The 23,781-nt window shown below is 38.4% G+C and overlaps 1 protein-coding gene across 1 annotated transcript; it reads left to right on the top strand.

Moving 5' to 3' along the window:
- Positions 1 to 492: 492 nt before the first annotated feature.
- Positions 493 to 1,428, top strand: LOC116900442 (olfactory receptor 4C15-like). The gene has a single exon (XM_032902182.1). It carries the CDS (start codon positions 496 to 498, stop codon positions 1,426 to 1,428), a length of 933 nt encoding a protein of 310 aa, XP_032758073.1. The 5' UTR covers positions 493 to 495.
- The last annotated feature ends 22,353 nt before the right edge of the window (positions 1,429 to 23,781 follow it).

Raw genomic sequence — 23,781 nt, 5'->3', positions numbered from 1 at the left:
AGAGCACCTTATAGCAAATTGCTTTTTATTTCCTATTGGCTGATTAGGCAATGCTTCAATCAGTCACAGCAGGATCCACACTGCTGCATCATCTCATTTGAATGTATGATACAATTAACAAGTTATAGTATTTTGTTCACATGTACAGTATAGTTTTAAGTTATCTTTAAATATTTCATATCAAAAACTCATAGCAAATGACAAAAATGGCAACTTCAAAGGTAAACTATTTCTATTATCTAGTGCAAGTTAGAGGATATACTTTTAGATTTTTTTATTCTTAATATAAAATGTAATTAATTTTTAGTAATCAATAATTTTATATCTTAATCCTACTTATCTCAGAACTATATCTTTAATTTTTTAATATTCTGCTTGCATGATAATAAAATCAATCAATAATTGTTGATTGAAATATCACAAACTTATATGACATTTTATCATTATTACAGATTTACATGAACATATTTTGCTTCCAGCTTTCTTTTGAGATTCATGGAAAACCATAGCATTGTCAATGAGTTCATACTCCTGGGGCTTTCTCAGAATCCCAGAATTGAGAAGATATTATTTGCTGTATTTCTGTTGGTGTACTTAGCAACAGTTGGAGGCAACATTGTTATTATAGCAACCATCATCTACAGCCCTGCATTGCTTGGTTCTCCCATGTACTTCTTCTTGATATTCCTGTCCTTACTGGATACTTGCACTTCGACTGTTGTCACACCCAAGCTTATTTTAGATTTCTTCTATGAAAGGAAGTCCATCTCCTTCAAAGGCTGCATGACACAACTGTTTGCTTTTCACTTTTTCACTGGTGTGGAGGTCATTGTCCTGGCAGCCATGGCCTATGACCGCTATGTGGCCATTTGCAAACCCCTTCACTACTCTGCCATCATGACCTGGAGACTCTGTGGTGTTTTGGTGGGGGTAGCCTGGGCAGGGGGATTCTTACATTCTATTACACAAATTATCTTTACATTGCAGCTACCGTTCTGTGGACCCAATGTTATTGATAATTATATTTGTGACTTATTTCCATTACTCAAGCTTGCGTGTACTGATACACACATTTTTGTCATTTTGGTCTTTGCAAATAGTGGTTCTATCTGCATCATTATCTTCTCCTTGCTGCTTGTCTCCTATGGTGTCATCTTGTTCTCTCTGAGAGCACACAGTACTGAAGGACGACTTAAAGCTCTCTCCACCTGTGGATCCCACATTACAGTTGTTGTCTTGTTCTTTGTCCCATGCATATTAATATATGCACGAACTACATCACCATTCCCATACGAGAAATATGTGGTTATATTTGTCAATGTCTTGACACCACTGCTCAATCCTATGGTTTACACATTCAGGAATAAGGAAATCAAGAATGCCATCAGGAAAATGTGCAGAAGATCTAAAGTGGTTTCTGACAAATAGTAAAATATTACACTTACAGTGCTAATGAGATTGGCCAGTGGATAAGAGCAGTTGCTGATTATGATATGAGTTGGGATGCTCAGAAACCATGTAAGAAGCAAGCCATATCACTCCACATTTAACCCAATTATTGTGAAATTGAGACCAAACTGCTAATCTATCTGAACAACAACAAATTCAAGGATTAGTGAAGACTTTGGCACAAAGGAATGAGATTTGTTGTCATAGATAGTAATAATAAGTTTTGGCTCTAAGTTCATTTGTATAGGAAAAATACTGTCTACCCCTCATATAGAAACATGTATATATTATGTCTTGCACCAAATAATAGATATGTAAACATATATAGACACGCATAAAAACTTATACTTAGAAAACCAATATTGAACAAAACATCAATATTGATTTGTACAGGTATGGCATTTATTAAGTCATTCTGAAGATGAGACATCAGTTTTTATATTGTACAATAATTTTGATTTGAGAAAACTGTTTTTCTCTATTCAAGCTTTTACACTGATTTTGCTATTCAATACTGTTATGCGATAATTAAAGCCAGTTTAATTTTAAACTTCCCTGAAGCCAAAAGAATTTTACATTTGGAACTTGTAGAATTCTTCACATTCTCACTATTTTCATTTAAAAAGTTTCCTGACAAAATAAAGTACATTTTAAATTATGAGAAGAAGAGAGAAATATTTCTAAGAGAAAATGGGTAGGTGAGATCCTTAAAATGCAGAGAGAGAAGCAAAAACAAAATCTCACCTCTAGATGACATTGAATCATCTAATTCAATGTCCTCTGTTACCCATGGCACCCCCTGTTCAAAAACAAAGAAAGTGGTATTTGGTCATTATTTTTCATCAATACCCTGTAGAAACAAGTGATATCTTGAGGATATGTTTCCTATCATTTCAGAGGGAAAATAATCCAGAGGCAACAGTTTTTAACCTAAAGACCTAGGGTAAAACCAAGTGCCACTGTTCTCAATAAATAAATTTAAAAATAGGAATAAAATGACTCTTAATGATATTCTGTTCTTCTAATAGATCAGGGGCCTTATTCAGGTATCATTTAAGAAGCTTCCTCCTTCAGCATATGGGAGCATACAGAGTCCCCCCCTGCACCCCCCCATACATATGGTAGGGTGGTGGGTGTTTGGGGGAGAGAGAGAGAGAGAGAGAGAGAGAGAGAGAGAGAGAGAGAGAGAGAGAGAGAGAGAGAGAGAGAGAGAGAGAGAGAGAGAGAGTCCTTGAAACACATAGCACCAAATGAGATATGAGAGTTCTTGGAACACAAAACTCTAAATGGGATGATCCCTTCAAATCCTTATTAGTTCTCAGGGAATCCTGAAGAAGAGGAGGAGGAAAGAGTGTAGAAGCAGAGAAAATGGGAGACAACAAGAAAACAAGGCCCTTTAAAAACGAGTAACACTCATATGAATTCATGGAAAGCAAAGACGCAAACACAGGGCCTGCATCAGGTCATGTTTACATTTATTATGAGTTCCAGTTTAGTGCTTTTATGGGATTGGTGAGTGTATTAACAAATGATCTCTGAATCTTGAACCCTCTCCTGGACTCTTTTTCTTCTGTTGATTTGCCCAGTCCAAACTTTGACGTGATGGTTTTAAATCTACTTTATTATATTTCTTAAGATTAAGTGAATGAACGAATGAATGGATGGATGGATGGAAGGATGGATGGATGGATGGATGGATGGATGGATGGATGGATGAATGGATGGATGGATGGATAGATGAAAACCAAGCCTCTATGGGAAAAGCTAATATCATTTATCTCTTGTGGGGAGGAAGAATGAATCCACAATGGAGTGACCCTGTGTATATCAACCACTTCTGTGCAGGTCTCTCATGTTCAACAGTAGCTGATGAATGCATAAAAGAAATCTAGATTTTTTTTTGTGCCTGTGCATTTACTTGTTTGCAGTTTGATTTTTTTGTTTGTTTGTTTTGCTTATTTGTGTAGTGGTTTATTTTCTTTTCTTGGTTGAGCATATCTTATCTTTTTTTGTTGTTTGTTTAGGCTTTTATTCTTTTGGTTTTCTTTTGTTTTGTTTTTTGAGAAAGAACACAAAGTTGGTTGAGTAGGGGGAGGGGGTGGATTTTAGATTTGAGGCTGGAAAGAATATCATTAAAATTTAAAATTTGTTTTAAATAATAAAAAAAATGATAAGAGAAAAATAAAATTATTTTTCTAAGATTAATTTATTTAAAATATTTCATAATATTTTATCTTTATTAACTTGAGTATTTATTTATATTTTGATTGTTATTCACTTTCACAGTTTCCAGGCCAACATCCCCCTAACCCTATCCCATCCCCTTCTATATTGGTGTTCCCCTCCCCATCCTCCCACAATTAACGGCCTCCCCCCAACAATCACGTTAACTGGGGGTTCAGTCTTGTCAGGACCAAGGGCTTCCCCTTCTACTGGTGCTCTTACTAGGCTATTCATTGCTACCTGTGAGGTTGGAGCCCAAGGTCAGTCCATGTATAGTCTTTGGGTAGTGGGTTAGTCCCTGGAAGCTCTGGTTGGTTGACATTGTTGTTCATAGGGGGGTCTCAAGCCCCTTCAAGCTCTTTCAGTCCTTTCTCTGATTCCTTCAACGGGAGTCCTGTTCTCAGTTCAGTGGCTTGCTGCTGGTATTGGCCTATGTATTTGCCATATTCTGGCTGTGTCTCTCAGGAGAGATCTACATTGGGTTCCTGTCGGCCTGCACTTCGTTGCTTCATCCATCTTATCTAATTGGGTGGCTGTATAAGTATGGACCACATGTGGGGCAGGCTCTGAATGGGTATTCCTTCTGCCTCTGTTTTAAATTTTGTCTCCCTGTTCCCTGCCGAGGGTATTCTTGTTCCCCTTTTAGAGAAGGAGTGAAGAATTTGCATTTTGGTCATTCCTCTGGAGTTTCATGTGTTCTGTGCATGTAGGACAATTAAAGCATTTGGGCTAATAGCCACTTATCAATGAGTGCATACGATGTGTGTTTTTCTGTGATTTGGTTACCTCACTCAGGATGATATTTACCAGTTCCCTCCATTTGCCTATGAATTTCATAAAGTCATTGATTTTGATAGCTGAGTAATAGTCCATTGTGTAGATGTACCACATTTTCTGTATCCATTCCTCTGTTGAAGGGCATCTGGGTTCTTTCCAGCTTCTGACTAGTATCAATAAGGCTGCTATGAGCATAGTGGAGCATGTGTCTTTGTTATATGTTGGGGCATCTTTTGGGTATATGCCCAAGAGAGGTATAGCTGGGTCCTCAGGTAGTTCAATGTCCAATTTTCTGAGGAACTTCCAGACTGATTTCCAGAATAGTTGTACTAGTTTGCAATCCCACCAATAATGGAGGACTGTTTCTCTTTCTCCACATCCTCCCCAGCATTTGCTGTCACCTGAGTTTTTGATCTTAGCCATTCTCACTGGTGTGAGGTAGAATCTCAGGGTTGTTTTGATTTGCATTTACCTTATGACTAAAGATGTTGAACATTTCTTAAGGTGTTTCTCAGCCATTCGGCATTCCTCAGCTGTGAATTCTTTGTTTACCTCTGAACTCCATTTTTTAATAGGGTTATTTGACTCCCTGTGGTCTAACTTCTTGAGTTCTTTGTATATTTTGAATATAAGCCCTCTATCTGTTGTAGGATTGGTAAAGATCTTTTCCCAATCTGTTGGTTGCTGTTTTGTCCTAACCACAGTGTCTTTTGCCTTACAGAAGATTTGCAGTTTTATGAGATCCCATTTGTCTATTCTTGATCTTAGAGCATAAGCCATTGGTGTTTTGTTCAGGAAATTTTCTCCAGTGCCCATGTGTTCAAGATGCTTCCCCACTTTTTCTTCTATTAGTTTGAGTGTATCTGGTTTGATGTGGAGGTCCTTGATCCACTTGGACTTAAACTTTTACAGGGTGATAAGCATGGAACGATCTGCATTCTTCTACATGTTGACCTCCAGTGGAACCAGCACCATTTGCTGAAAATGCTATCTTTTTTCCATTTCATGGTTTTGGCTCCTTTGTCAAAAATCAAGTGACCATAGGTGTGTGGGTTCATTTCTCGGTGTTCAGTTCTGTTCCACTGGTCTATCTGTCTGTCTCTGTACCAATACCATGCAGTTTTTGTCACTATTGCTCTGTAATACTGCTTGAGTTCAGGGATAGTGATTCCCCCAGAAGTCCTTTTATTGTTGAGGATAGTTTTAGCTATCCTGGGTTTTTTGTTATTCCAGATGAATTTCCAAATTATTCTGTCTTACTCTTTTAAGAATTGGATTGGTATTTTGACGGGGATGCATTGAATCTGTAGATTGCTTTTGGTAAAATGGCCATTTTTACTATATTAATCCTGCTAATCCATGAGTAGAGCATTGTTCAACTTCCACGTATATATGGGCGTTCTTCCCTTATTGTTATTGAAGACCAGCTTTAGCCCATGGTGGTCTGATAGGACGCATGGGATTATTTCTATCTTTCTATATCTGTTGAGGCCTGTTTTATGACCAATTATATGGTCAATTTTGGAGAAAGTACCATGAGCTGGAGAGAAGAATGTGTATCCTTTTGCTTTAGGATAGAATGTTCTATAAATATCTGTTAAGTACATTTGGCTCATGACTTCTCTTAGTCTGTCTACATCTCTGTTTAATTTCTGTCTCCATGACCTGTCCATTCATGAGAGTGGTGTGTTGAAATCTACTATTATTGTGTGAGGTGCAATGTGTGCTTTGAGCTTTATTAAGGTTTCTCTTATGTATGTAGGTGCCCTTGTATTTGGAGCATAGATATTTAGGATTGAGAGTTCATCTTGGAGGATTTTTTTCTTTGATGAATATGAAGTGTCCTTCCTTATCTTTTTTGATGACTTTTAGTTGAAAATTGATTTTATTTGATATTAGAATGTCTACTCCAGCTTGCTTCTTCCGACCATTTGCTTGGAAAGTTGTTTTCCAGCCTTTCACTCTGAGTTAGTGTCTGTCTTTGTCTCTGAGGTGTGTTTCTGTAGGCAGCAGAATGCAGGGTCCTCATTGCGTATTCAGTTTGTTAATCTATGTCTTTTTATTGGAGAGTTGAGACCATTGATGTTGAGAGATATTAAGGAATAGTGATTATTGCTTCGTGTTATATTAATATTTGGATGTGAGATTATGTTTGTGTGCTTTTCTTCTCTTTGTTTTGTTGCCAAGACGTTTAATTTCTTGTTTTTTTCTAGGGTGTAGCTTGCCTCATTATGTTGGGCTTTACCATTTATTATCCTTTGTAGCGCTGGATTTATAGAAAGATGTTGTGTAAATTTGGTTTTCTCATGGAGTATCTTGGTTTCTCTATCTATGTTAATTGAGAGTTTGGCAGGATACAGTAACCTGGGATGTCTTTTGTGTTCTCTTAGGGTCTGTATGACATCTGTCCAGGATCTTCTGGCTTTCATAGTCCCTAGCGAGATGTCTGGTGTGATTCTGATAGGTCTGCCTTTATATGTTACTTGACATTTTCCCTTCTTTATTTTGTGCATTTGGTGTTTTGACTATTATGTGATGGGAGGAGCTTCTTTTCTGGTCCAATCTATTTGGAGTTCTGTAGGCTTCTTGTATGTTTATGGGCATCTCTTTCTTTAGGTTAGGGAAGTTTTCTTCTATGATTTTGTTGAAGATAATTACTGGTTTTTGAGCTGGGAGTCTTCATTCACTTCTATACCTATTATCCTTAGGTTTGATCTTCTCATTGAGTCTTGGATTTCCTGTATGTTTTGGACCAGTAGCTTTTTCCGTTTTACATTATCTTTGACAGTTGTGTTGAAGATTTCTATGGAATCTTCTGCTCCTGAGATTCTCTCTTCTATCTCTTGTTTTCTGTTGGTGATGCTTTTATCTACGGCTCCTTGTCTCTTCCTTTGGTTTTCTATATCCAGGGTTGTTTCCATGTGTTCTTTCTTGATTGCTTCTATTTCCATTTTTAATTCCTTCAACTGTTTGATTGTGTTTTCCTGGAATTCTTTCAGGGATTTTTGTGATTCCTCTCTATAGGCTTATACTTGCTTATTTATGTTTTCCTGTGTTTCTCTAAGGGAGTTCTTTATGTCTTTCTTGAAGTCCTCCAGCATCATGATCAAATATGATTTTAAATCTAGATCTTGCTTTTCTGGTGTGTTTGGATATTCAGTGATTGCTTTGGTGGGAGAATTGGGCTCTGAAGGTGCCATGTTGCTTGAGTTCCTGCGCTTGCCTCTCTCCATCAGATTATCTCTGGTTTTACTTTGTTCTGCTATTTCTGACAGTGGCTAGACCGTCCTATAGGCTTGTGTGTCAGGAGTGCTATAGACCTGTTTTCCTGTTTTCTTTCAGCAATTATGGGAACAGAGTGTTCTGCTTTTGAGTGTGTAGTCTTTCCGGTCTACTGGTCTTCAGCCATTCCTGTGGGCCTGTGTCCTTAGTCTTCCAGGCAGGTCTCTTGGAGCAGAAAAGTTAGTCTTACCTGTGGTCCTGAAGCTCAAGTTGCTCGTTGGGGGCTGCTTTTGAGTGAAGGCAGCAACCAGGAGGGCCTGTGACACCTTTTCCCAGAGCCCTTGTGCACCGGGGTCCTAGATGGCATTAGGTGTTTTCCTCTGGAGTCAGAAATGTGGGCAGATTGTTGTCTCTTCTGGCTTCCCAGGCATGTCTGCCCCTCTGAAGGTTTAGCTCTCCCTCCCACGGGATTTGGGTGCAGAAAACTGTTGATCCAGTCTCTTCAGGTCTGGGCAGTGTCTGGAGCACCTGCAGCTCCAGTGCCCCTATCTTCCTATTCCCAGAGGCCCTATACAGTTTACTCTTGGGCCAAGGATGTAGGCAGGGTTGGACAGTACTGGTGGTCTCTCCCGCTCTGCAGTCTCAGGAGTGCCCACCTGTCCGGGCAGTGAGCTCTCTCTCCTAAGGGTTTGGGATTAGCGAGGTTAGGGCTCCAGCTCATATTTCATGATTTTAATATTATCAACTTTGTATGCCCACATTGAAGTACTTAGCATTCAAATAATTATCAAGAGAGAAAATTGAAAGTTATTCATTTTATATCTCTTGATGTGGTAAAAAATAGAAAAGTGGTGGAACTGGTTTCCATGCATACCCTGGCTCTTTTGCTTAAATGCTAGTTCTGGCTCTGGCAGGCCATTTGAACTTGCACTAATTTATCTCGGATTAGTATCTCTCCCGGTTGCTCTCTGCTACCTGTGAACTCTATGGTTCCAGCCACCATTTAAAATCAAGACTCAACAAACTATAACCCAACAATCAGATTTACATGTTAAATTCTCAATCTACAGTACATCCACAGAATAGATTCACTGCCAGTTAATAAAGAGAGAAAATGACCACCTAGACAAGATAAAATTGACCTAGACCATCTGGCATTTCCTCTGTTGCCAACTGGTAACTGGAACAAAAGAGTTTGCGGCTAGCAGAGAGCTAGAGGGAGAGAGACTAATCTGACATAAATTAGTGCTAGTTCAAATGGCCTGTCAGAGTCAGAAGTAACGTTTAAGCATAACTGTCAGAGTGGAAAACAGTTCTGCTGCTTTTATATTTTTACCGCACATCTTGACAGTTATAGTCCATTTCATTTCAGATTGTTGAGTGTAGTTCGCAGGAAATTAACTTTACATAATACATTTTTCCTTTCATAACTAACAGCACCACAGGTCAATTGAGTTCTATGGTCAAAAATACTAAATAATGTGTGATTTTGCCAAAGATTCCTAGCATGCAGAATCTTTGTTAGTCTGTATTGATTTTATCATTGGAAAATGTTTGAAGAATTAAAATTTGAGTAAAAAAGCAAAATTGGAACAGTACAAATAAATCCCATGAGATCAGATATGAAACAACAATTTGTATATAACACGGTGTCCACTTAGTAGTTTTGTTTCTCATTTGATGTATTTTTGCATCAATATTCATAAGTGAAATTGGTATGAAGGTTTTCGCTTTATTAAGTCTTTGTGCTGTTTAGGTATCAGGGTGACTCTGGCCTCATAGAATGATTTGGGTAGTGTTCCTTCTGTTTCTATTTTGTAGAATTGTTTAAGGAGTATTGATATTAGATCTTTGAACGTCTAGTAGAAGTCTGCACTAAAACCACTTGACCCTTGACTCTTTTTTGGTTTAGAGACTTCTTTTTTCTTTTCAAAATAAGTTTATTTTGTTGTTTTTAATTCATTTATTTTACAAGTGTATGTGTAGTGGAAGTACATAGTATATTACCACGTTTCCAGGTGTCCAACAGAGGGTGGAAGTTAGAAGAGGTTGTGAAGTGTCTCGCTTTCACTCCCTGCCATATCTTTTGAAATGGAGTCTCTCATGAAATCTGTAGTAAGACTGAGAGGAGCAAACCCAAACGAGCACCCCACTATCTCTGTCCACTTCAGCCCAGGAGGGCTGAGGGTGGGGGTTGGGTGGGGGAGTAGAGTCACATGACCATGCTAGATCTTCACTGGATGCTAAGGATTTGACCTTGGGTCTTCATTCTGTTTAGGAAGCACTCCTACTCACTGAATCAATCCTTCCAAAATAACTTTTAAATTAAGCTTAGGGTGACTTTTTTCCCCATTTTTCATTGGATATTTTTTATTTACATTGAAAATGTTATTCCCTTTCCTGATTTTCCATCCATAAGTCCCCTATTCCATCACCTCGCCTTCTTCTATAAGGGTATTCCCCTCCTCAACCATCCCCTACTTCCTGCCTCACCACCCTGACATTCCCTTACACTGGGCTGGTCCAGGATTGGCAGGACCAAGGGCTTCTCCTCACATTGGTGCCCAACAAAGCCATCCTCTGCTACATATGCAGCTGGAGCCATGGTTCTGTCCATGAGTACTTTTGGGGAGTGGTTTAGTCCCTGGGAGCTCTGGTTGCTTGGTATTGTTGTTCGTATGGGATTGCAAGCCCCTTCAGCTCCTTCAATTCTTTTTCTAATTCCTCCAATGGAGACCCTGTTCTCAGTACAAAGGTTTGCAGCTAGCATCTGCCTCTGTATTTGTCACACTCTGGCTGAGCCTCCCAGGAAACAGCCATAGTAGGTTCCTGTCAGCATGTTCTCTTTGGCTTTATCAATATTGTTTAGTTTTGGTACCTACATATATATGGGCTGGATCCCCAGGTGGGGCAGGCTCTGAATGACCATTCCTTCAGTCTCTACTCCAAACTTTATCTGCATATCCCCACCCATGAATATTTTTGTTCCCCCTTTTAAGAAGGACTGAAACATCCCCACTTTGTTCATCCTTCTTCTTGAGCTTCATATGGTCTGTGGATTAGATATTGGGTAATTCAAGCTTTTCAGCTTATACCCACTTATCAGTGAGTGCATACTATGTGTGCTTTTTTTGTGATTAGGTTACCTCACTCAGGATGATATTTTCTAGTTCCATTCATTTGCCTATGAATTTCATGAAGTCATTGGTTTTGATAGCTGAGAAGTACTCCACTGTGTAAATGTACCACATTTTCTGTATCCATTTCTCTGTTGAAGGACATCTGAGTTCTTTCCAGCCTCTGGCTATTATAAATAAGGCTGCTATGAACATAGTGGAGCATGTGACTTTGTTGTATGTTGGAGCATCATTTCGGTATATGCCCAGGAATAGTATAGCTGGGTAGGTAGTGCAATGTCCAATTTTCTGAGGAACCTCTAGACTGCAAATCAAAACAACAAAACAAACAAACAAACAAACCCCCCCCCAAAAAAACAAAACAAAACAAAAACAAAAACAAAAAAAACCCTGTAGATTCCACCTCACACCAGAATGGCTAAGAAAATTAAGAAAATAAATCTCAGGTGTCAGCAGATGCTGGTGAGGGTGTAGAGAAAGAGGAACACTCCTCTATTGTTGGTGGGATTGCAAGCTGGTTTAGAGATTTCTAATGACTGCTTCTATTTTCTTACAGGTTATGAGGTTGCTTAGATAGTTTACTAGATTTTGATTTAACTTTGTTAAGTGGTATCTGTCTAGAAAATCATCCACTTTAGATTTTCCAGTTTTTTTGGAGTATTGGTTTTGAAGTAAGACCCAATCAATCAATCCCTGACACTATTAACTATATTCTCTTATGGCCACAGAAAGGAGCCTAGCATAACTGACCTCTGAGACGCTCTGCTCTGTAGCTGACTGGAACAGAAGCAGATAGACACAGCCAAACATTAGATGAAGGTTGGAGACTCTTATGGAAGAGTTGTGGGAAGGATTGAAGGCCTCAAAGAGGATAGGAACTCCACAGGAAGATTAACAGTAGAACTTCTGGGTGCTTTCAGAGACTAAGCCACCAAGCAAAGAGCATATGCTAGTTGTACCAAGGCCCCAGGCACATATGTAGCAACAATATAATTCATTTTCCATATGAGTCCCCAACAACTGGAATGAGGTCTGTCTCTAAAGCTGTAGCCTGACTGTGGAATCCATTTCCTAAGAAGACTGCTTTGTCTGGCCCTAGTGGGAAACTGTATATGCAGTGACTTGATGTACCAGGGTAGAGGAATATTCAGGGGAGAAGGATAGGGGATGGACATTGTGAGGGGGGACCATGAAGTTGGGCAGTGATTGGAATATAAATAAATAAATAAATGAATTAATGAATAAATAAATAAATAATGTGTTTCAGAAAATATATTTTTTTGTCTTACATGTTTATTTTAAATGTTAGAGAAAATAATACTCATGTAAAATCAAGGTAAACATTGAGAGGGAAATTATCTTAAGATCATAATGAGAATAAATTATGTAGAAATGTAAAATTATGTTAAAATTGCTTAAAACAACTTGAGTTTATGATATAATAAATAGAGTGGGTAAAGGTGGATGCCTGTGTTGTTTCTGTGTGTGTAGGAAGGCACTGCAGTTTCTATGACTGGCTGTGTGCCAGCTGAGAGCTTTATGGAGATATCACTGACCAAAAAAAGGAAGGCTCTTTATATCCCTGATTTCATGAACATTTTTGTTTTTTATCAAGAATGGATGTTGGATTTTGCCAAATGTGTTTTCTGTCTTTAAAATGATTGAATAGCTCAGATCTTTCATTTTTAAGTTTGTCAATATGGTAAATTGTACCACTTACCATTCTTGAAACTTTATTCCTGACACAAAATCCCTGTGTTCATGACTTATACTATTTTTAATATAGTTAGGTGTAGCATGCTAATCATTTGTGTAAAATGATCTCATCCTTGTTTCTAAGCATTATGGAATGTGTTTCGTTGTCTTGTGGTGCCTTCGCTCTAGGTAACAATTGTCCTGGTCCTGCCATGCACAGTCCTTTTAACAGTGACTTGAATTAAACGAGCATTGCATTTGTGATAACCTTTGATAGAATTAATCAAGCATCTATGCCTGGAGTTTTCTTCATGGTGAAATATTTAACTATAAATTAATTTTCTTTTTTTCTCTTCCTTTTTTTAATGGATATTTTTATTTACATTTGAATGTTATTCCCTTCCCCTGTTTCCCTTCCAGAAACCCACTATCCAATCCCCCAAGCCACGGCTTCTATGAGGGTTCTCCCTCACTTACCCCCATATCCATTTCTACCTCTTTGCACAGACATTCCCCCTGATGAGGCATCAAGTCTTGACAGGGCAAAGGGCCACTCTTCCCATTGATGCCCCAAAGGGCCATCCTCTGCTACATATGCATCTGGAGCCATAGATCTATCCCTGTATACTCTTGGGATGGTGGTTTAGTCTCTGGGAGCTCTGGGTGGTCAGTTTAGTTGATACTGTTGTTTTTCATACGGGGTTGCAAACCCCTTCAGCTACTTCAGTCCTTTTTCTAACTTCTCCATTGGGGACCCTGTTCTCAGTTCAATGGTCAGCTGCCAGCATCTACCTATGTATTTCTCAGGCTCTGGCAGAGTCTTTCAGGGGAAAGCTATATCAGGCTCCTGTCAGGATGAACTTTTTGGCATCTGCAGTATTGTCTAGGATTGGTAGCTGTATATGAGGTGGATCCCCCAGGTGGGGCAGTCTATGGCTGGCCTTTCCTTCAGTCGCAATATGATCTCCATATTTCCTCCTCAGCATATTTTTCCTCCTTCTAAGATGTTCTGAAGTATCCACACTTTGGTCTTCCTTCTTCCTGAGCTTCCTGTGTTTTGTGAATTATATCATGGATATTCCAAGCTTTTGAGCTAATATCCACTTGTGGTGAGTACATATTATGTGTGTTCTTTTGTGATTGGGTTACTTCATTCAGGATGATATTTTCTAGTTCCATCCATTTGTCTATGAATTTCATGAAGTGATTGTCTTAATAAATGAGTAGTATTCCATTGTATAAATGTACTACATTTTCTGTATCCATTTCTCTGTTGATGGACATCTTCATTTTTTCCAGCTTCTGGCTATTATAAATAAGGCTGCTATGAACAGAGTGGAGCATGTGTTCTTGTTTAATGTTGGAGGATCTTTCTGGTATATGCCAAGGAGTAGTATATCTGGGTCCTCAGGTAGTAGTATGTCCAGTTTTTTGAGGAACCACCAGACTGACTTCCAGAGCAGTTGTACCAGCTTGCAATCCAACCAAAAATGGAGGTGTGTTCTTTTCCACATCCTTGTCAGCATTAGCTGTCACCTATGTTTTTGATCTTAGCCATTCTGACTGGTATAAGGTGGAATCTCAGGGTTGTTTTGATTTGCATTTCCCTGATGACTAAGAATGTTAATCATTTGTTTTAGGTACTTCTCCGCCATTCAATATTCCTCAGTTGAGAATTCTGTGTTTAGCTCTCTAGCCTATTTTTTAAAAGGATTATTTGATTCTCTGGAGTTTAACTTCTTAATTTCTTTGTATATGTTGGATATTAGCCGTCTATATGTTGTAGAATTGGTTAAGATCTTTTCCCAATATGTGGGTTGCCAGTTTGTCCTATTGAAAATGTCCTTTGCCTTAAGGAAGCGTTGCAATTTTATGATGTCCTATTTGACTATTCTTGACCTTAGAGTATAAGTCATTGATGTTTTGTTCAGAAACTTTTCCTCAGTGCCCACGTGTTTGAGGGTCTTCCCTACCTTCCCTTCTATTAGTTTGGTTGTACCTGGTTTTAGGTGGATATTCTTGGTCTACTTGGACTAAATCTTTGTACAGAGTAATAAGAATGGATTTGTTTTCATTCTTCTACTTGCTGACCTCCAGTTGAACCAGCTCCATTTGTTGAAAATGCTATCTTTTTTCCAGTGGATGGTTTTAGCTCCTTTGTCAAAGATCAAGTGACCATAAGTGTATTGGTTCATTTTTGGGTCTTCAATTCTATTCCAATGATCTACCTGACTGTCTCTGTACCAATACCTACAGCTTTTATCACCATTGCTCTGTAATACAGCTGAAGGTTAGGGAAGGTGATTCTCCCAGCAATTTTTTTTTTTTTTATTTTTGAGAATAGTTTTCACTATCCTGGGCCTTTTGTTATTCCAAGTGAATTTGCAAATGCTCTTTCTAACTCTGTGAGTTATTGACTTGGGATGTTGATGGTAATTATATTGAATATGTAGATTGTTTTCGGCTAGATGACCATTTTTCCAATATTAATACTGCAAATCCATAAGCATGGGAGCTCTTTCCACCTTGTGAGATCTTTTTCAATTTCTTTCTTCAGAGACTTGAAAGTCTCATCACACAGATATTTTACTTGTTTTGAAGAGTCACCCTAAGGTATTTTATAATATTTGTAACTGTTTTTTTTTTTCATCTTTATTAGGTTGGGTATTTCTTATTTACATTTCGATTGTTATTCCCTTTCCCAGTTTCTAAGCCAACATCCCCCTAACCCCGCCCCCTTCCTCTTCTTTATGGGTGTTCCCCCATCCATCTTCCCCCCATTACCGCCCTCCCCCCAACAATCATGTTCACTGGGGGTTCAGTCTTGGCAGGACCAAGGGCTACCCCTTCCACTGGTGCTCTTACTAGGCTATACATTGCTACCTATATATAAGGTAGGAGCCCAGGGTCAGTCCATTTATAGACTTTGGGTAGTGGATTAGACCCTGGAAGCTCTGGTAGGTTGGCATTGTTGTTCATATGGGGTCTCAAGCCCCTTCAAGCTTTTTTAGTCCTATCTAAAATTGCTTCAATGAGGGTCCGGTTCTCAGTTCAGTGGTATTTGCTGTAATCTGGCTGTGTCTCTCAGGAGAGATCTACATCCGGTTCCTGTCAGACTGTACTTCTATGCTTCATCCATCTTGTCTAATTGGGTGGCTGTATATGTATGGGCCACATGTGGGGCAGGCTCTGAATGGGTGTTCCTTCTGTCTCTGTTCTAAACTTTGCCTCCCTATTCCCTCCCTAGGGTATCTTGTTCCCCTTTTAAAGAAGGACTGAAGCGTTCACATTTTGAACATCCGTCTTGAGTTTCATGTGCTCTAGGCATCTAGGGTAATTCAAACATTTGAGCTAATAGCCACTTATCAATGAGTGCATACCATGTGTGTTTTTCTGTGATTGTGTTACCTCACTCAGGATGATATTTTCCAGTTCCCTCCATTTGCCTATGAATTTCATAAAGTCACTGATTTTGATAGCTGAGTAATATTCCATTGTGTAGATGTTACCACATTTTCTGTATCCATTCCTCTGTTGAAGGGCATCTGGGTTCTTTCCAGCTTCTGACTATTATAAATAAGGCTGCTATGAACATAATGGAGCATTTGTCTTTGTTATATGTTGGGGCATCTTTTGGGTATATGCCCAAGAGAGGTATAGCTGGGTCCTCAGGTAGTTCTAAATTTCTAAGGAACCTTCAGAATGATTTCCAGAATGGTTGTACCAGTCTGCAATCCCACCAACAAAGGAGGAGTGTTCCTCTTTCTCCACATCTGCGCCAGCATTTTTTGTCACCTTAGTTTTTGAACTTATCCATTCTCAATGGTATGAAGTGAAATCTCAGGGTTGTTTTGATTTGCATTTTCCTTATTACTAAAGATGTTAAATATTTCTTTAAGTGTTTCATGGCCATTGGGCATTCCTCAGCTGTGAATTTTTTGTTTACCTCTGATCCCCATTTTTAATAGGGTTGTTTGTCTCCCTGCAGTCTAACTTCTTGAGTTCTTTGTATATTTTGGATATAAGCTCTCTATCAGTTATAGGATTGGGAAAGATCTTTTCCCAATCTGTTGGTTGCCGTTTTGTCCTAACAACAGTGTCCTTTGCCTTACAGAAGCTTTTCAGTTTTATGAGATCCCATTTGTCAATTCTTGATCTCAAAGCATAAACCATTGGTATACTGTTCAGGAAATTTTCTCCAGTGCCCATGTGTTCGAGATGCTTCCCTAGTTTTTCTTCTATTAGTTTGAGTGTATCTGGTTTGATGTGGAGGTCCTTGATCCACTTGGACTTAAGCTTTGTACAGGGTGATAAGCATGGACTGATCTGCATTCATCTACATGCTAACCTGCAGTGGAACCAGCACCATTTGCTGAAAATGCTATCTTTTTTCCACTGGATGATTTTGGCTCCTTTGTCAAAAATCAAGTTACCATAGGTGTGTGTGATCATTTCTGGTTCTTCAATTCTATTCCACTGGTCTATCTGTCTCTCTACCAAACCATGCAGTTTTTATCACTATTGCTCTGTAATACTGCTTGAGTTCAGGGATAGTGATTCCCCTGGAAGTCCTTTTATTGTTGAGGATAATTTTAGCTCTCATCGTTGTTTTGTTATTCCAGATGAATTTGCAAATTGTTCTGTCTAGCTCTATGAAGAACTGGTTTGGTATTTTGATGGGGATTGCATTGAATCTGTAAATCAGTTTTCGTAAAATAGCCATTTTTACTATATTAATCCTTCCAATCCATGAGCATGGGAGATCTTTCCATCTTCTGAGATGTTCTTTAATTTCTTTCTTCAGAGGCTTCAAGTTCTTATTGTACAGATCATTTTCTTGCTTGGTTAAAGTCACACCGAGGTATTTTATATTATTTGGGACTATCATGAAGGGGGTCGTTTCCCTAATTTCTTTCTCGGCTTGTATCTCTTTTGTGTAGAGGAAGGCTACTGATTTATTTGAGTTAATTATATACCCAGCCACTTTGCTGAAGTTGTTTATTAGTTTTAGTAGTTCTCTGGTGGAACTTTTGGGATCACTTAAATATACTATCATATCATCTGCAAATAGTCATATTTTGACTTCTTCTTTTCCAATCTGTATCCTCTTGATTTCCTTTAGTTGTCTGATTGTTCTGGCTAAAACTTCAAGAACTATATTGAAAAAGTAGGGAGAGAATGGGCAGTCTTGTCTAGTCCTTGATTTTAGTGGGATTGCTTCAAATTTCTCTCCATTTAGTTGAATGTTAGCAACTGGTTTGCTGTATATGGCTTTTACTATGTTTAGGTATGGGCCTTGAATTCCTATTCTTTCCAGGAATTTTATCATGAAGGGGTGTTGAATTTTTTAAAATGCTTTCTCAGCATCTAATGAAATGATCATGTGGTTTTTATCTTTCAATTTGTTTATATAATGTATTGCATTGATGGTTTTCTGTATATTAAACCATCCCTGCATGCCTGGGTGAAGCCTACTTGATTATGGTGGATGATTGTTTTGATGTGCTCTTGGTTTCAGTATGCCAAATTTTCATTGAGTATTTTAGTGTCGATATTCATAAGGGAAATTGGCTTGAAGTTCTGTTTCTTTGTTGGGTCTTTGTGTGGTTTAGGTATAAGAGTAATTGTGGCTTCATAGAAAGAATTTGGTAGTGCTTCATTTGTTTCAATTTTGTGGAATAGTTTGGATAGTATTGGTATGAGGTCTTCTATGAAGGTCTGATAGAATTCTGCACTGAACCCACTGGACCAGGGCTCTTTTTGGTTGGGAAACCTTTAGTGACTGCTTCTATTTCAATAGGAGTTTTGGGTTTGTTTGAATGGTTTATCTGTTCCTGATTTAACTTCGGTACCTTGTATCTGTCTAGGGAATTGTCCATTTCCTGCAGATTTTCAAGTTTTGTTGAATATAGGCTTTTGTAGTAGGATCTGATGATTTTTTTTAATTTCCTCTGATTCTCTAGTTATGTCTCCCTTTTCATTTTTGATTTTGTTAATATGGACACACTCTCTGTCTCCTCTCATTTGTCTGGATAAGGGTTTATCTATCTTGTTGATTCTCTCAAAAAAAAACAAAAAAACAAAAACAAAAAAAACAACAACAACAACTTTTGGTTTTCTTGATTCTTTGTACAGTCCTTTCTGTTTTTACTTGGTTGATTTCAGCTTTGAGTTTGATTATTTCCTGCCTTCTACTCTTCCTGGCTGTGCTTGCTTCCTTTTTGTTCTAGAGCTTTTAATTGTGCTGTCAATCTGCTGACATATGCTCTCTCCTGTTTCTTTCTGCAGGCACTTAGAGCTATGAGATTTCCTCTTAGCACAGCTTTCTTTGTGTCCCATAACTTTGGGTATGTTATACCTTCATTTTCATTAATTGTAAGAAGTCTTTAATTTCTTTCTTTATTTCTCCCTTGACCAGGTTATCATTGAGTAGTGCATTGTTCAATATCCATGTGTATGTGGGCGTTCTTCCCTTATTGTTATTGATGACCAGCTTTAGACCGTGGTAGTCTGATAGGACGCATGGGATTATTTCTATTTTTCTGTATCTGTTGAGGCCTGTTTTATGACCAATTATATGGTCAGTTTTGGAGAAAGTACCATTAGGTGGTAAGAAGAAGTTATATCCTTTTGTTTTAGAATAGAATGTTCTATAAATATCTGTTACGTCCTTTTGGTTCATGACTTCGCTTAGTCTATCTATGTGTCTGTTTAATTTCTGTTTCCATGATCTGTCTATTGATGAGGGTGGGGTGTTGAAAACTCCTACTGTTATTGTGTGTGGTGCATTGTGTGCTTTGAGCTTTAGTAAGGTTTCTTTTATGTATGTAGGTTCCCTTGTATTTGGAGCATAGATATTTAGGATTGAGAGCTCATTTTGGTGGATTTTTCCTTTGATGAATATGAAGTGTCCTTCATTATATTTCTGATGCCTTTTGGTTGAAAGACTTTAATCGATATTAGAATTGCTACTCCAGCTTGCTTCTTTAGACCATTTGCTTGAAAAAGTGTTTTCCAGCCTTTCACTCTGAGGTAGTGTCTGTCTTTGTCTCTGAGATGTGTTTCCTGTAGGCAGCAGAATGCATGATCCTCATTGCATATCCAGTTTGTTAATCTATGTCTTTTTATTGGGGAGTTGAGTCCATTGATGTTGAGAGATATTAAGGAATAGTGATTGTTGCTTCCTGTTATATTCATATTTGGGTGTGAGATTATTTTTGTGTGCTTTTCTTCTCTTTGTTTTGTTGCCAAGATCATTAGTTTCTTGCTTTTTCTAGGTTGTAGCTTGCCTCCTTATGTTGGGCTTTACCATTTATTATCCTTTAATAAATGGATTTGTGGAAAGATATTGTGTAAATTTGGTTTTCTCATGGAATATCTTGGTTTCTCCATCTATGTTAATTGAGAGTTTTGGAGGATACAGTAACCTGGGATGTCATTTGTGTTCTCTTAGGTTCTGTATGACATCTGTCCAGGATCTTCTGGCTTTCATAGTCTCTGGTGATAAGTTTGGTGTGATTTGGATAGGTCTGCCTTTATATGTTACTTGACCTTTTTCCATTACTGCTTTTAATATTCTTTCTTTATTTTGTGCATTTAGTGTTTTGACTATTATGTGAGAGGAGGAGTTTCTTTTCTGGTCCAATCTATTTGGAGTTCTGTAGGCTTTTTGTATGTTTATGGGCATCTCTTTCTTTAGGTCAGGGAAGTTTTCTTCAATGATTTTGTTGAAGATATTTATTGGTCCTTTGAGCTGGGAGTCTTCACTCTCTTCTATACCTATTATCCTTTGTTTTGATCTTCTTATCGAGTCCTTGATTTCCTGTATGTTTTAGATCAGTTGCTTTTTCTGTTTCACTTTATCTTTGACAATTGTGTAATGATGTCTTTGGAATCTTCTGCTCCTGGGATTCTCTCTTCTATCTCTTGTATTCTGTTTGTGATGCTTATATCTATGGCTCCTTGTATCTTCCTTTGGTTTTCTGTATCCAAGGTTCTCTCCCTTTGTGCGTTTTTTTATTGCTTTTCTTTCCATTTTTAATTCCTTCACCTGTATGATGGTGTTTCCCTGGAATTCTTTCACGGATTTTTGTGACTCCTCTCTATAGGCTTCTACTTGTTTATTCATGTTTTCCTGCGTTTTTCTAAGGGAGTTCTTTATGTCTTTCTTGAAGTCCTCCATCATCATGATCAAATGTGATTGTAAATCTAGATCTTGCTTTTCTGGTGTGTTTGGATATTCAGTGTTTGCTTTAGAGGAAGAATTGGGCTCTGATGATGCCATGTAGTCTTGGTTTCTGTTGCTTGGGTTCCTGCACTTGCCTCTCGCCATCAGGTTGTCTCGGTGTTACCTTGTTCTGCTATTTCTGACAGTGGCTAGACTAGGCCTGTGTGTCAGGAGTGCTATTGACATTTTTTCCTGTTTTCTTTCAGCCAGTTATGGGAACAGAGTATTCTGCTTTCAGCCGTGTAGTCTTTCCTGTCTACTGGTCTTCAGCTGTTACTGTGGGCATGTCTCCTGAGTCATGCAGGTTTCTTAGAGCAGAAAAGTTGGTCTTACCTGTGGTCCAGTGGCTGAAGTGGCTCCTGGATGGCTGCTTTTGAGCTCTCCATGAGGGAGGCAACTAGGAGGGCCTGTACCACCTTTTCCTGGGGCCCTTGTGCACTGGGGTCCTAGATGGCATTAGGTGTTTCCCTGTGGAGTCAGAAATGTGGGCAGAGTGTAGTCTCTTCTGGCTTCCCAGGCATGTCTGCCCCTCTGACATTTTAGGTCTCCCTCCCATGGGATTTTGGTGTAGGGGGCTGTTGACTGCTTCCCTTCAGGTCCAGGCATTTTCTGGACCCCAGGGGACCTGCCGCTTGAGTGCCTCTACTTTATGTTTTAACAATGCATTTTATGATACTTCTGGTTTCCCTTGCTCCAGAGGCTGACACTGTGCCATAGCTCTTGGTACCCAGATCCTGCCTGGAAAGAACTGGTCTCCCAGGAGTGTTGATACACCTGAGAGCTCAGGTGAGACAACCACTTCTGCTCATAGGGACTTTTCGAGAACCCTCAGGACACAGGAACCTAGGAGTAGTCTGGGACTGAATACTTCTGGTTCCTATCTGTACCTGAAGCTGAACCTGAGCCTCAGCTCTCTGTACCCAAATCCCATCCAGAGACAGCTGGTCTCCCAGGTGTACTGACACACAGACTTACTGGAGGGTCAAGCAACTGTCAAAGACAGCAAGACCAGCTAACCCCGGGGAGAAGCAAAGGACAAGAGGCAAGTGCAAGAAACTAAGCAACAGAAACCAAGGCCACTTGCCATCTTCAGAAACCAGTTTGCCCACCACAAATCATAGAACTAACTAACTAACACACCAGAAAAGCAGGATTCTAATTTAAAATCACATATCATAATGATGAAATAGGTCTTTAAAGTGGATATAACACCCTTAAAGAAATACAGGAGAACACTAAAGAGGATACAGAAAAATTCCTTAAAAAATTATAGGAAAACACAACCAAAGAGGTGAAGGAATTGAACAAAATGGTCCAGGAATGAAAAATGAAAATGGAATCAATAAAGAAAGCACAAAGCAAGACAACCCTGCAGATAGAAAACCTAAGGAAGAGATCAGGAGTCATAGATACAAGCATCACCAACAGAATACAAGAGATAGAAGAAAGAATCTTAGGGTCAGAAGATGCCATAAAAAACATTGACGCAACAGTCAAAGAAAGTGCAAAATGCAAAAAAGATCTAACCCAAAACATTCAGGACATCCAGGACCCAGTGAGAAGATCAAATCTAATGATAATACATATAGAAGACAGCGAAAACTCCCAACTTAAAAGGCCAATAAATATCATCAACACAATTATAGAAGAAAACTTCCCTAACCTAAAGAAAGAGATCCCCATATACATACAAGTAGCCTAGAGAACTCCAAATAGATTAGAACAGAAAAGAAATTACTATTGTCACATTATAGTGAAAAAACCAAATGCACTAAACAAAGAAGAATATTAAAAGCAATAAGGGGGAAAGGTCAAGTAACATATAAAGGCAGATCTATCAGAATTACACCAGACTTCTCATCAGAGACTATAAAAGTCAGTAGATGCTGGACAGATGTAACACAGACACTAAAAGAACACAAATGCCAGTCCACAGTACTATAATCAGCAAATTCTCAATTACCATAGATGGAGAAACTAAGATATTCCATGAAAAAAACAATTTTACACAATATCTTTCCAAAAATCCAGCCCCACAAAGGATAATAGATGGAAACCTGCAACACAAGGAGGAAAACTATACTCTACAGAAAGCAAGAAAGTAATCTTCTTTCAATTAACCCCCCAAAAAACATAGTTACACAAATATACTTCCACCTCTAACAACAAAAATTATAGGAAACAACAATTACTGGTCCCTAATAATCTTAACATCAATGGACTCAATTCCCCAATAAAAACACAGGCCAAACAACTGAACAAATAAACAGGACCCAGTATTTTACTGCATGCAGCAAACATACCTCAGTGACAAAGACAGACACTTCAGCAGGGGAAAACTCTGGGAAAAAATTTTCCAAGAAATTGGTCCCAAGAAACATGCAGAGTAGACATTCTAATATCGAATAAAATCAACTTAAGATAAGGCAGGATACAACATACTCGTCAAGGAAAAATCCATCAAGATGAACTTTCAATTCTGAATATCTATGCTCCAATGCAAGGGCACCAACATTCACATAAAAACTTTACTGAAGCTCAAATCACACATTGCACCTCACACAATAATAGTGGAAGACTTCAATACCCCACTCTCATCAATGGACATAGCATAGAAACAGAAACTAAACAGAAAAATAGTAAAACTAACTGAAGTTATAAACCAAATGGAATTAACAACTATTTGTGGAATATTTCATCCTAAAATAAAAAAAAATACCTTCTTTTTAGGCCCTCATGGTACCTTCTCCAAAACTGACCATATAACCGGTCACAAAACAGGCCTCAACAGATAAAAGAAGATTGAAATAATCCCATGAATCTTATCAAGTCACCTTGGACTAAACCTGATCTTCAATAACAACAAAACCAACAGAAAGCCCACATACACAGGGAAGCTGAATAATGTTCTACTCAATGATAACTCAGTCAATAAATAAATAAATAAATAAATAAATAAATAAATAAATAAATTAAGACTTTTTAGAATTAAATGAAAATGAACACACAACATTCCCAAATTTATGGGACACAAATTAAGCAGTGCTAAGA

Source organism: Rattus rattus, chromosome 5 (assembly GCF_011064425.1).
Source record: "Rattus rattus isolate New Zealand chromosome 5, Rrattus_CSIRO_v1, whole genome shotgun sequence".
In the NCBI taxonomy this organism is placed as follows: Eukaryota; Metazoa; Chordata; class Mammalia; order Rodentia; family Muridae; genus Rattus; species Rattus rattus.
This window is presented reverse-complemented; position numbering and strand designations above follow the sequence as displayed.